Source organism: Branchiostoma floridae, chromosome 18, assembly GCF_000003815.2.
Source record: "Branchiostoma floridae strain S238N-H82 chromosome 18, Bfl_VNyyK, whole genome shotgun sequence".
Lineage (NCBI taxonomy): Eukaryota > Metazoa > Chordata > Leptocardii > Amphioxiformes > Branchiostomatidae > Branchiostoma > Branchiostoma floridae.
This window is the reverse complement of record NC_049996.1, coordinates 17,966,592-17,979,492: the sequence shown is the minus strand read 5'-3', so window position 1 is coordinate 17,979,492 and position 12,901 is coordinate 17,966,592. Positions and strand designations below refer to the sequence as shown.

The window sequence follows — 12,901 nt, the reverse complement described above, 5'->3', positions numbered from 1 at the left end:
TGTACATAGTCATCACTGGAGGGACATGAAGGAAATAGTCACAGCCTACAATAGACATTCTCCATGCTGGGGTGACGGGGAAACCATCCCAGCTGCATTAGCCAGGTGGTTCTTACATGAAGATGGTGCTTTGTACAGGTCTGACTGTATTCGCTTTACTTTTGTGTGCTTTTTGTTCTATGCACTAATCAAGTAGGCATACTTCATCTAGAGTTTTGAGTATTTTTCTAACAATGTTTGATCGTGGCTTGCCAAACTGCAGTTGCAGCTATATTTGTTTGTTTTTGTTATTCATTGATTACTTTTTTGCCATCATTTATTTGATTTGCTGATATTTTGCTTCTTCTGTTTTATTTCATCAGCTCTTTATCTTATTTTGAAGCGAGCTATGTTGTTTTGATTTACAATTTTTTTTTATTTTTATCTTTTGGCAATGTTACTATAATTACTTTATTTGCTTATAAACTCAGCAGTGTGTGTGTGTTTTCACCCTGCTTTGTAGCTGCAACTCTAGAAGTGCCACTTCACCCATCAATTGGTGAAACAGGGTCATTTTTCACTGAAAACAAACCAAAAAAATCATGCTTGAAATTTGGTACCAAAATCCCTCCTCAATGAAATGGTTGAGGCCGTTTTCTTGGTTTCCAAAAGGCTCAGAACCCTGAGACTTAAGTTTAAGCCCACATAAACTTGCTCTCAAAAAAGGCATTCAATGACATGCAAAAAACATGTTTTAAAATAGTTTGTTTTTTCAAAACCATACCTCCCTTTGATGTGGAATGATGAAATCTTGTACTTAGCAATCTTCTACCAGCCTGATATCATGAGACAGCACTGTTAATGCATGAAAAATGTGTATTTCTTTGTGATCATTAAAAGTGCTATCATAATGCTGAATTCAGTTTGATGACGAAGACCTTACAGACTCTTTTGTTAGAAAAAACATTTCTTAACAATTTGTTCCTTTAGACTGAAACCCGAATAGACCAATCCCAGCTGCCCACCATAACTACCAGTCAGCTTAGAATCAGTTAGATGTTGCTTTCCTCTAGTTTGTCATTGCTGAGGCTTTTTGGCTGAGTGGAGCCGTGCTATGGGATTGGTTTGTTTCCATAGTTGATTGGGTATATTTGTGTATTTATGAATTTTGAAACGTTTCCAAGGTTACGGGCGCAGTTTGCGTCAGACATGCTGAAGAACGCGCTTCACGGCAGCTCCGACCCGAACCACGCCCAGGAGAAGATCAAGGCCATATTTGGAGATATCGAGTTTAACCCAGACGGGACTGTAAAGGGGGCGGAGCCTGAACTGGACATGGTCACCCAGGGAGACACGGAGCCTGGTAATACAGTCTGTTTGTCTGTTTGTTTGTTTGTTTGTTTGTTTGTTTGTGCTGGGACCGTGAAGGGGGCGGAGCCTGAGCTGGACATGGTCACACAGGGGGACACGGAGCCTGGTAATACTGTCTGTTTGTTTGTTTGTTTGTTTGTTTGTTTGTTTGTTTGTGCTGGGACCGTGAAGGGGGCGGAGCCTGAACTGGACATGGTCACACAGGGGGACACGGAGCCTGGTAATACTGTTTGTCTGTTTGTTTGTTTGTTTGTTTGTTTGTTTGTTTGTTTGTGCTGGGACCGTGAAGGGGGCGGAGCCTGAGCTGGACATGGTCACACAGGGGGACACGGAGCCTGGTAATACTGTTTGTCTGTTTGTTTGTTTGTTTGTTTGTTTGTTTGTTTGTTTGTGCTGGGACCGTAAAGGGGGCGGAGCCTGAGCTGGACATGGTCACACAGGGGGACACGGAGCCTGGTAATACTGTCTGTTTGTTTGTTTGTTTGTTTGTTTTGTCTCCAAGACTACAGGATGATTTCCAGTCTATCTTAATGCACTCAAATCATGGCCAGTCAAAGGTCACACGGGTTCAGTGACCTTTGCTAGAACTGCTGTCAAAACTCCTTCATCCTGTTCTCTTTTCTTCCTTCCATCTTTGAGGTGAGTGGGAATCTTGTACCTGCACAGCGATGTAACGCTGCACTGTGGAAACCTGCATGTGGCATGTTTTACTGTAGCTGAGGGCCAGGAGGGAGAGAAGGAGGGAGAAGGCGAGGGAGGAGAGAAGCCGACAGAGGAAGCAGAAAAGCAGGAAGAAGAAGAAGCAAAGCCAGAGGAGGGAGGTAAAAGCTTCATGATAAAATGTGATGAAGTTGCATTTAGGAAAAATGATGCATTCAAGACTTCAATTGAAGTGTGATTGCAGAAAAGGAAATCAAAGCACAACAGAGTATGACTCACATCAGCCTGACAAGTGAGCTGCTGTAATAATTTCTCTGGGAAGATACAGTATCAAAGGTCCTGGGGCAGTTTTACATTTTAAACTTATGGAAGACAAATTTAGTTGAAGAACACATTGGATTGCTTACTAATCCTGCACAAGCTTTGCACACCGCCCCACCACATTGCTCACCTGTAAACACACCTGTGCTCACACCTGCACCAGGTGAGGCACCTGAGGCTGAAGCACCTGCAGCAGGTGAGGCACCTGAGGCTGAAGCACCTGCAGAAGAACAGAAGGAGGAAGCTGCAGAGGGAGGAGAGGAGGCCAAACCAGAAGGTAATCAGTGCCAGTCCAGCCACATGTACCTCGGAGTAGCCTTTATATCTTATTAGTCCCCATTAAAACTCTCATAAACTTACAATCTAAACTAGCTTTGCTCTGAAAGTAGTCCTGACAAAATCTAAGGTAGATTTAGTCAAAGTAACTCCCAAATGAAGTTTTAACATTGTGAAGTTAGGGCTGTAGGATAGTAACAGCTTCCATGTAATGCATGCAGCCACAGAGCTTAGTTCATGTAGTGTAACATACAGTAACATACTGTAGCATGATTGCAAATGTGGGCATGTTATCAAAGAGACTCTACCAACAGCAAAATAAAAGCATGTTCAGGAAAAAACAATGGCAAAATGACACTGTGTAAGTTCATGTTTCTGGAAAGAGAAACCTTCAATCCATTGTAAATTCTTAAGAATACTCTTCACATCAATTGTAAAGCTGTATTTGAAGTGTAAAGTTGTACTAGCTACGTACAAAATTTAAAAACTACCATTGTTTGGAGTGTAAAGCTGTTCTAGCTATGTACAAAATGTTGACTTGGAGTCGAGTCTCTCCAACATGCACACAAACCTAACACTGGAGGGCTGCGAACTCTTGCCTTAGAAGGAGGGAGCGAGGGAGCTCAGGAAGAAACAAGTGCAGAGCAAACAAACGCAGAACAGGAGGGTGAGACTAAAGATGAAAATGAACAGAAAGAGGCAGGTGAAAATGAAGGGAGTGAACAGACTGAAGGGAATGAGGGAGAGAAAGAGAGCCCTGAGGAAGGTTAGTTGTAGGTACTGAGGTTGGGTAGGTCTAAGGTTTCAGCGATGGAAGGTGGGGATAAGGTCAAAACTTAATACATGACATTGTGTAACTGTTGGTCACATTTCACACTACCACGTGTTGGTCACATTTCACACTATCACGTGTTGGTCACATTTCACACTGCCACGTGTTGGTCACATTTCACACTACCATGTGTTGGTCACATTTCACACTACCTAGTATGTCCTTTTCTTTCAAATGGTGAAAAAGTCCTGCTGTTACATACAGGCACAGTTTCCTTTTGCACTGGAAAGGGACAAGGGCTTCTTCATTAAAACATTTAACCATGAGTTAACAGCCTTGTTCCTCCTATCAAATGTCTATCCTGCTGTAGTGCCTTTTAGATCACCCTGATTTGCTGTTATTCTTTTGTTCAGTAATATTAACCAGTTACTTGTTTTGTTTCTGTAATTATCATTTACACCATATGGTACATTTGGTTAAAACACTTATTTTATTATCATCATTTCTTATGTTTTTACTCATTTCTAGAAAGTTATTTCATTTGTTGCTTTTTGTTTCACAAGTAGAACAAACTTTAAGATAGATTTTACTCCTTGATGCACCTAATTCCTAGCTTGCAAGAAGTCTGTGCAATCAAGTCAAAATTGCCTGTGCTGCAAAGTAAGTTTTCAAGACTGCACAATTCCAGTCTACTTCAAGGACAGCTGTCCATACATATGCTGCCTTACCTCAGCACTCAGAATATCACATGCTCGCATGTCAGCTGCATATTTGTGGCACAAGCTTCACATAACACTGCATGCCATGCCTTCACCCACCGCTAGGGGGCAGTGCTGAACCTGCAGCTCAGGAGGAGTCAGCGGAGAAACCTGCAGAGGCAGAGGCTGCCCCGCCCGCAGAAGGTGGGGTCGCTGGGCTTGTGGGACGGGGTCGCTGGGCTTGTGGGGCAGGTCGCTGGGCTTGTGGGACAGGTCGCTGGGCTTGTGGGACGGGGTCGGGGGCTTGTGGGACGGGGTCGCTGGGCTTGTGGGACGGGTCGCTGGGCTTGTGGGACGGGGTCGGGGGCCAGTATGGGCAGAAAGATCCGATTGAGAGGGACTTGTGTCCCTGTCCCTGGTGCTGAAATAACTGTTACAGAGCAGAATCAGTTGCCAAGGGTCAGAGGGCACATGCTGATGGTGTGAGGGTGCAGCGCCCCGTGGCCCTGGTTAGAACCCAGATAAACTTGTAGACATTGTTTGTATGTTCCTGGTACTGAAAGACATTTCACTTGAAAGGGGATAAAACCAGATAATTACAACTTGACTGACATGGTACTTTTTTGCATATGGAAGCTTTAATATCAATATCCTAACACTACATTGATGAAACCATATAATTGAACTTCAAATTTGTGTTCATGTAGAAATGAGCAAAATAAACAGCTTGTAGGGGCAGGAATATCAAGCTTTAAAGTTTTTAATTCATTTGCAGAAATTGTGTCCCTGCCCTTGGTGCTGAAAACTTTTATTTAAAACTATGATGAATCTGGAAAGTGCATGAGTCATGTTGTTTCTCTTCAGCTGTGCAGCATTTTCAACAGCAGTAAAAGACAGTCCCTTTTTAGCTTACAAGAATGTTACCAGACATTCTGCACAGTCAGGCAAACATACATGATACATGTTTAACCCTCTACCACCCGTGATCCGTCTGCAATGTGGGGGTTACAGCAGGCATCAGCAGTGTGGGGGTTAAAAGAGTCTGTTTGAATTTGCAGGTGGAGAGGGGGAAGGAGAGAAGGCCGAGGAGAAGCCAGCTGAGGATGGGGAACAGAAGGAAGGTGAGAGGAGAAAACGAAGGAAAGCGAAAAATTGAAACAGTCAAGAGAGTTCCAAAAGAAGAATTGTTCAGCAAGATCCTGCTTTTTCCTTATACCAACTTGCTTCACGGATTCTGCTCAAATGTTAGAATTACAACATTTTAAAGCTTGTTTTGGCATCCAATGTAAGACAGTAGATATAAGATATGTTGTGTTTTGGAGATACTGGCAAGATCTTGATTACATTGCTGTAATAGAAGTACAAGCCTAAGGATGGAAACTACTACATTGTAATACCTTTGACTTTGGCGTCAGGTAACAACTTTCACTCGTCAGGTAACAACTTTCACTTGTCAGGTAACAACTTTCACTAACACTTTGAGAGGGAAGGGAAGGTGTTGCTGTACTTATGACGTGATGAATTTTCCCTCCCAACAATTCCCTCAGCTGCATTTAACATGGCCTTTGACTTCTGAGGTTTGTTGGCTTGAACACTGGTGGCTTGGAACTGCAGTCAAACCTACACAAGAATACAGCTCAGGGGACCAATAAAATCTGGACAGGATTATCAATGCTTGTGTTGATGGGACAAATCATCAATTTAAGGGATTGCCAAAAAGTGGCCACAATGTGTAGGTGGTCCTTATAGATGTAGGAGTGGTTACTTGAGCAGGTTTGACTGTATTTGCCAGACTGACACAGGCTCAGTTAAATCAGCATGGAGACACTTATCCTCATTGACCTGTGTACCACTGGGCACCAGATCTGTCTACTCGTATTTGTTTAACAGTTTTGAGGAGTCAGAGTTGCTAACAGAATGTGTTAAGCAATGCACAAGGCATGCTGCATGTGACTTGGCAGGGCGCACGCAGATTTGTGCTTGCAGACTACCACTGGCAGCTTTTACTAGTTTTAGTATGTCAGCAAAGCCGATCCACTGAGGCGCACTAGTAACCATAGTGGCCATCATTCTGGATTTACAAGAACAGAAATACATGTATTGAAAGCTTGTCATTTTGTACTTAAATGCTGCAGAAAAGCACAGACATTGTATAAAACAGTCAGACCCCCCACAAATCATGTTGTCAGACATTGCCTTCTTCTGAAAGGAAATCTTAACTGTAATTTCTGACCAGAATGTTGTGCCCATTGCAGGAGACAAGACTGAGGAGAAACCAGCTGAGGCACCAGCAGAGTAGACTGACACTCAGCCCCTCCCTAGCAGAGTAGCCTGATGCACCACTCAGCGCCTCCTGTTGTGTACTGATGACCTCTGCTGGAGAGCTAGTGTACAGTAATGCTATCCAGACTTACAGTTTCAATTAAGGAAAAGTATGAATCTATAGTTACCAAATATCACTACTGTTTCTAGGGTTCAGGTCTTTGTGTATAAATGTCAATTTTTTTTACCTTTTTTCTGTCATTAAAACACAGGTGTGCATATGATGTTGTACTAAATTATCATAATCTAATGAATATTGTATATACACAGATTACATGGGGTGAACAGTTCCATTAATTTTGTTTAGAAAGAAGGACATAAAATACTGCAGTTTGTTTTGACGTCCATGATTTAGTAACTTAACAAGACGCACTGTTATGGTACAATGTTGCAAATTGTCAGACCATAATGTTGGCCGGACATCCCTGCAGCAGTCGTACTGTAGTTTGGTTTGTTTGGTAACAGCTTCTTTTGCTGTTCTTCCATGTTATATGTGTACAACATCTAGAAAATGTATTTTTGAATAAAAGATTCCTTAGACATTCTTTGCTTGTTTTCTTTTCCTTCATTTGGGTTCCTTCATTTCACCCTCTTTGCTTTATTGACAATTTGTATAAATACAAACTTGTGCTGTACTCTTTCTGGAAGGGTAACCTTATTATAGCACAGGAACCAATTACTAATGCTTGGCTCCTGTAAAGAAACTTCCGTTGTTCATGTGTTCAGTAAGAATGAAAACTTTCATAGGATTTGGTACAGCTACTGAAAGCACAATCTGGTTTTGTGGCATGTATAGACTATAGGGGCCCGTGGAACACGTGATCCAATGTCAGGACTCAGGACAAATCATGCATAGAGTTGATATCGTCGTCCACATTTTAGCAAAGAGTGCAAAGGCAGACAGCAAGTGGTGGAAGATACGGCCCACTGGCAGGTTTCTGGAACTGTGGGCCATTATTTTTGCAATGTTGGGCTGCCCCAAACCGAGAATAATCTATCCGGGAACATTTTGCCGTCTGAGTCTAAACCTAAGGCAATTGACCGATTCTACCAGGATTTCTAAATATCATACAAAATTGATGTAGCCACATGATAGAAAAGTGGGGTGGCCGTTATGTGCAGGGATTAGGTCCTGCAGTGACGCAATTTGAACTGGTCTCTTTGAGGAGATGGTCGTCTTGAGCAGGCCGCTTAATGCTTGCACCTCCGCTCTGGGGAAATTTTAGGTCGGGGCCAGGTTACTGACTTGAAGAGGTGGTCGCTTGGACAGGGTTGACTGGATCATAAAGTCTAGACTGTTATGTCACTGCATGTGTCCAGGGACAGGGACACGTAAAATTCAGGTTACCTTCTAGTAACACAAATGACTGCATCACCAGACTTGACAGATGTTCTATTCCTTTATTTGTCCCAGCAGCAAAGTGGTATGTTGAAACTGCACACAGTACAAACTTAAGGTATACCTGGCCACATACTGGGATCCAGGAGTAACCGAACCACTAAAACCCTCACTGTTCTCACATGTGAACAGCTGACTGATATGTCCCAATGCCCAGGGTAAGGGATGGCCAATGGTTCATGGTAAAGCTTTTTGGGTACTTAAATGCATTGATGTGTTTTAAAACAGAACTTTCCAAATTTTGTTTTTGCATGGCTCCACTGTGGATCATAGGCGCCATATCTTGCACAGAACCACATTTCAGTGAACTCATAAACATGACCTGTCACATTTCAGATGTAGATAGAAAAACTCTGATGTTATTGTCACAAACAACTTTCAATTAGCTCAGCTCAGCATACCCAGTACAAATCGTTTAAAATCACATTTCAGAATCAAAGACTCCAGCTTCTAATCCTTCAGAAATATCCTGTATCAATTTGTTATGACTTATGACTTATGGGTCGTACAAGCAACTTAATAGAAGCATTTCCTATAAAATCCAGTTGTTCCATAACTCAATCTGGTTACAGTCAAACCTGGACTGGGAAACCACTCAAGGGGCTGCGGATAATGGTTGTGGGGAACAGGATGAGGTTAACTAGTATGTAAAAATGTGGCTTGTGACTGGAGGTTGTCTGTAGGAGGTTTTCTCACCAAGTTTGACTGTAACAGCTCATGCCTTACCATTAGAAGTACATGTAGTTATACAGAATAGTCCAATACGTTGTTTGAAAACAAAGCAGCATACATGACTGGTCAAACACTACAGATCATACATGTCATATTCAACACCAAATGTTTCTTCTTACTTTGCTGATGCCCTTTGTTCTTCCAACTGTTCTCTAACGACTTTACTTTGCTCCTAACCTTTATTCTAGTGGAGGTACCAGAAAACCAGCCATGTTAAAAAGTGGAGACACAGATTTAAAACCATTTCCAAGCAGCAGATTTTTCCTCCTTTTTAACAAACGTCTCACCAGATGGATATCAAAATGCAGCATGCCATCAGGCACTTCATCCCTGCACCTGGCATAACTCTGGTAACACAGGTTTAAAACAAAACGGTTCCGTAAGAAAGAACAATCTAAAATCCATCTTCCTATGTCCTATTCACTCTACGAAATTACATTTTCTTTTCTTTTCCTCTTGTCAATTTAGTTTTCATCAGTAACGTTACATGATGTGGCTGGAAGTACTTTAAGTTGACAGGAAGCAACCATCTTAATGATCTTGAAAAATGACCTTGCTTAATGACAATGGTTAGTCAAATAGAACAAAACTGGCACTGAGGTGACTTTGGTAGAAAATTACCCTCAAGCAGTAAGGCACTGTATGACCTCTGTCAAGGTCATGTACAAAATTATGCCACATGGGAAATCTTTTCCATGGTTCTGATTGGTCAGTGTCATTTCACATCAACCAATGGCAAATTAGATAATCATCTAGATTATTCAAAATCAAACCACCAGAGATAAACCTGCAAAAGGCACCATAGGTTGCTACAACTGTGCGTGTAAACAATTGGATGCTAATAAAATCATTATGCATTAAATTGGCAGCTAGGCTGTCCTGAAATCAAGATAATATAAGTAAAAATCACTCTCTTCATTCACCAATATATGTAACGTTATATATCATGTATAGATAGAGATGTTCATAAGTCAGAATCCTATATATTTTCTATTCTTTTCTCCTCAAATATATAACACATCATTCACCGATAGAATTTCTCTACATTTCAAAAATTAATGTTCATACATAATTTAAAGATGACATTTCATGCCCATATATAACCTCTGCTCACACCATAGATGAAGTCTCTATAGTTATTCACAGTCAATCAGAAATCTCGCCTTTCATTCCTTCGACTCTGGCAGCTTTTAAACCGGTTTTCTTTACAGCACAAGGTTGGATATTCAACAGCTATATTCATATTGCCACCTTTTATAAAAGAAGCTGCTTAATTTTCTTTCTTGTCTAATCCTAAATTATTCCATAGTTGTTCTAGTCACAAGTGGACGTAGGAATCACCAGGCCAAATGCAACTTTTCTTTAAAACACAGCAAGTCTGTAAACAGTTCCATCAGCTTTGTAAGTCACTGGATAAAAAAGATCTTAGAACACATCCAGGTGTTCTGTACACAATGACGTTTCAGTGACCAGTCAGAACTGCCCTGCGAAAGGCGACAAACGGTCACCAAAATGTCTGTGTTGAACAAACCACCAGGGTGTACAAAGAACTTAATTGTTGAAGCAAAGCGAGTGTTTTAATGAACAGTTTAGAAAGCTGACAGGCCCGGAGGTACAAAAGGCAGAGAAGATGCAACAAAGCAGAGTCAACTCCTACTGTAGCAGCACTAGTGGGACAAACCTGCATTACAAAATCACTTTCAACATAAAAACTGACACAGTCAGTAAAACAGAGGTGGGAGTCACTTCACTCAGAAACACTAAAATGTTAAAACAGTCTGCAGGTTGGAACTAAAGTCTAACCTGTATCTGACATAGCTTGCACCAAGCAAAGCTTAAAGGGTTTTACAGCATCAGTAGTAATATCACACAGGCACTCTGGGGATATCTTTTAGTAATTCAGAATCAAAATCTAGATTCTATAATCTTTTGCATACGACCATCCATTTTTTTTGGCTTTAGCTCAACAAACAGGAGACACCTCTTATTGTATACATCATGATAATCACACTTCTGACCACCTGTAACAAGTACACGATAATCTGCTCATAAAATCTGCCTGTCTCACCTTGAAATAACCTTGTGCAGGAAGGAAAACTTTCCTCCGGTGGACTGACAGGCAGCCTGCTCACGGGGCAGCCCACAGCCATTACTAGCCTCTGGGTGCTGATGTTTCTCCATGTTTCCCTACACACTTATCCCCTGTTCTGAACTGAGACATGACCTTGTGCAGGTCATGACCTTTGACATGACCTAGGTTGGGAACGAGCATGCAGGTTGGATTGACTTTGATTTGCCGTGTCCACATGACCTTGATACACCAAAAGTTTATACCAAGTTGTAGATAAGTCACCATTTTTAAAACTGCATGTATGAAATTCATTTTTAGCATGCAGTAGACAAAACTATAGAAAGTCATGATTAAAATATTTCTTGCGTGAGTTTCTCAAAGGCTTGAAGATATTCTCGGAGAAAATAGTTTGAAAAAGCTAGAAAGGTTTCCTGTTCAAGTTGACCTTGACTCACAGGGTCAAGTCATTCTGTCAGAAAAGATTCTATCAAAGAAAGGAAAATGTTTTACCCCAGTCAGTGGTGTCCTCCCCGTGCAATATGGGAGGAAAACTCGTACCTATCCTGACTGAGGTAACCACAGATGTTGCACTGCAGGGGCTGCTGGTAGCCATGGCAACCCATGTGGATGGTGTACATGACGTGATCGAGGAACAGCAGGCGGCAGATCTCGCACCGGAACACCGGAACCTCCTCGCTCCTCTCGTCCAACACCTTCAGGCTCCCGATGCCCCCGCCGACCTCCGACCTTTTCCCGCGCCCCTGCCCGCCGACCGGCGAGTGCAGGCTGCCCTCCGAGGCGTTCTCGTCGGCGATGGCGGAGTCTCGGCTCGGGCTGGTCAGGCTGTCCGACTCGTGCCCGTTCTCTGGTTCCCTGTCGATGTGCAGCGGGGTCGTGCAGCGCCCCCTGTCCATGTGGAGCGGTGTTGCACAGCGCCCGTACGCCGTGCCCAGCTCCTTGAAGGCCCGGTTGTGAGCAGCAGCGTGTTCCGTACTCGTGCCGGGGCGCTCCAGATCCGACTCTGCCTGACGCGCAAAGCCCTGGAGAGAAAACAAACAAAGTTCTTTCCAATCTGTACAAAAATCAGACCCTAGCCTCTTTCATTTCAGTGCAAGTTAAACACGCAAGAAAAATACTAAGAATATACAGAACACTCCCCTGCCCTCCCAGCGTACCTGTGAGAACACAGCACTGATGATGGGAGAGGCCAGACCCGGGTCCTGTTTGGGAGCAGCGTGCTGGAGGGAGTCGGCACCAAGGTAGTGGATAGCACTGCTGATGGCCTGCTCCATCACATGGCCCTGCACAAGCTCACAGCCTGGGCTCTGAAAAACATACAGCAAACATACAGTCAATAGCCTGCATTATCTCACACCCAGGGCTCTGGGCAAACATACAGCAAACATGTAAGCACACATCACATGGACCTGCACCAGCTCACAGCCAGGGCTCTGGGCAGAGAGGAGCACAGGTCATTCTATCACTCCTGCTCAAACACCATCAGTCCCTTTCTCCAGTATATCATTCTCTCACTCCCTCATTCCTGCTCACCTTCTGCTCCTGTCCTCCCTTTCTCCAGTATATCATTCTCTCACTCCCTCATTCCTGCTCACCTTCTGCTCCTGTCCTCCCTTTCTCCAGTATATCATTCTCTCACTCCCTCATTCCTGCTCACCTTCTGGTCCTGCTCAAACACCATGTCCTCCCTTTCTCCAGTATATCATTCTCTCACTCCCTCATTCCTGCTCACCTTCTGCTCCTGTCCTCCCTTTCTCCAGTATACCATTCTCTCACTCCCTCATTCCTGCTCACCTTCTGCCCCTGCTCAAACACCATGTCCTCCCTTTCTCCAGTATACCATTCTCTCACTCCCTCATTCCTGCTCACCTTCTGCTCCTGTCCTCCCTTTCTCCAGTATATCATTCTCTCACTCCCTCATTCCTGCTCACCTTCTGCCCCTGCTCAAACACCATGTCCTCCCTTTCTCCAGTATATCATTCTCTCACTCCCTCATTCCTGCTCACCTTCTGCTCCTGTCCTCCCTTTCTCCAGTATACCATTCTCTCACTCCCTCATTCCTACTCACCTTCTGGTCCTGCTCAAACACCATGTCCTCCCTTTCTCCAGTATATCATTCTCTCACTCCCTCATTCCTGCTCACCTTCTGCTCCTGCTCGAACACCATGTCCTCCCTTTCTCCAGCATATCATTCTCTCACTCCCTCATTCCTGCTCACCTCCTGCTCCTGTCCTCCCTTTCTCCAGTATACCATTCTCTCACTCCCTCATTCCTGCTCACCT

The 12,901-nt window shown here is 43.3% G+C and overlaps 2 protein-coding genes across 6 annotated transcripts in view; one reads left to right on the top strand and one right to left on the bottom strand.

The window, feature by feature from the left end:
• Nucleotides 1-6,944, top strand: part of LOC118405799 (thioredoxin domain-containing protein 3 homolog) — an 8,943-nt gene extending 1,999 nt beyond the window's left edge. For 2 of the 5 annotated variants that reach the window (XM_035805560.1, XM_035805563.1), the window contains exons 2-8: nucleotides 1,164-1,342; nucleotides 2,067-2,171; nucleotides 2,495-2,608; nucleotides 3,212-3,373; nucleotides 4,204-4,281; nucleotides 5,136-5,198; nucleotides 6,333-6,944. In XM_035805560.1, coding sequence (XP_035661453.1) covers nucleotides 1,164-1,342; nucleotides 2,067-2,171; nucleotides 2,495-2,608; nucleotides 3,212-3,373; nucleotides 4,204-4,281; nucleotides 5,136-5,198; nucleotides 6,333-6,376 — 745 coding nt within the window. In that variant the 3' untranslated portion in view covers nucleotides 6,377-6,944. The remainder of the gene's footprint in view (nucleotides 1-1,163; nucleotides 1,343-2,066; nucleotides 2,172-2,494; nucleotides 2,609-3,211; nucleotides 3,374-4,203; nucleotides 4,282-5,135; nucleotides 5,199-6,332) is intronic. The other 3 variants (XM_035805561.1, XM_035805562.1, XM_035805564.1) reach the window with 3 other exon arrangements.
• Nucleotides 6,945-7,780: 836 nt separating this feature from the next.
• The window catches only part of LOC118405535 (zinc finger protein Helios-like), a 9,026-nt gene continuing 3,905 nt past the window's right edge, over nucleotides 7,781-12,901 (bottom strand). Inside the window, exons 4-7 of the mRNA XM_035805038.1 lie at nucleotides 12,838-12,899; nucleotides 12,277-12,307; nucleotides 11,777-11,926; nucleotides 7,781-11,641 (exon numbers count right to left, since the gene is read on the bottom strand). Coding sequence (XP_035660931.1) covers nucleotides 11,117-11,641; nucleotides 11,777-11,926; nucleotides 12,277-12,307; nucleotides 12,838-12,899 — 768 coding nt within the window. The 3' untranslated portion in view covers nucleotides 7,781-11,116. The remainder of the gene's footprint in view (nucleotides 11,642-11,776; nucleotides 11,927-12,276; nucleotides 12,308-12,837; nucleotides 12,900-12,901) is intronic.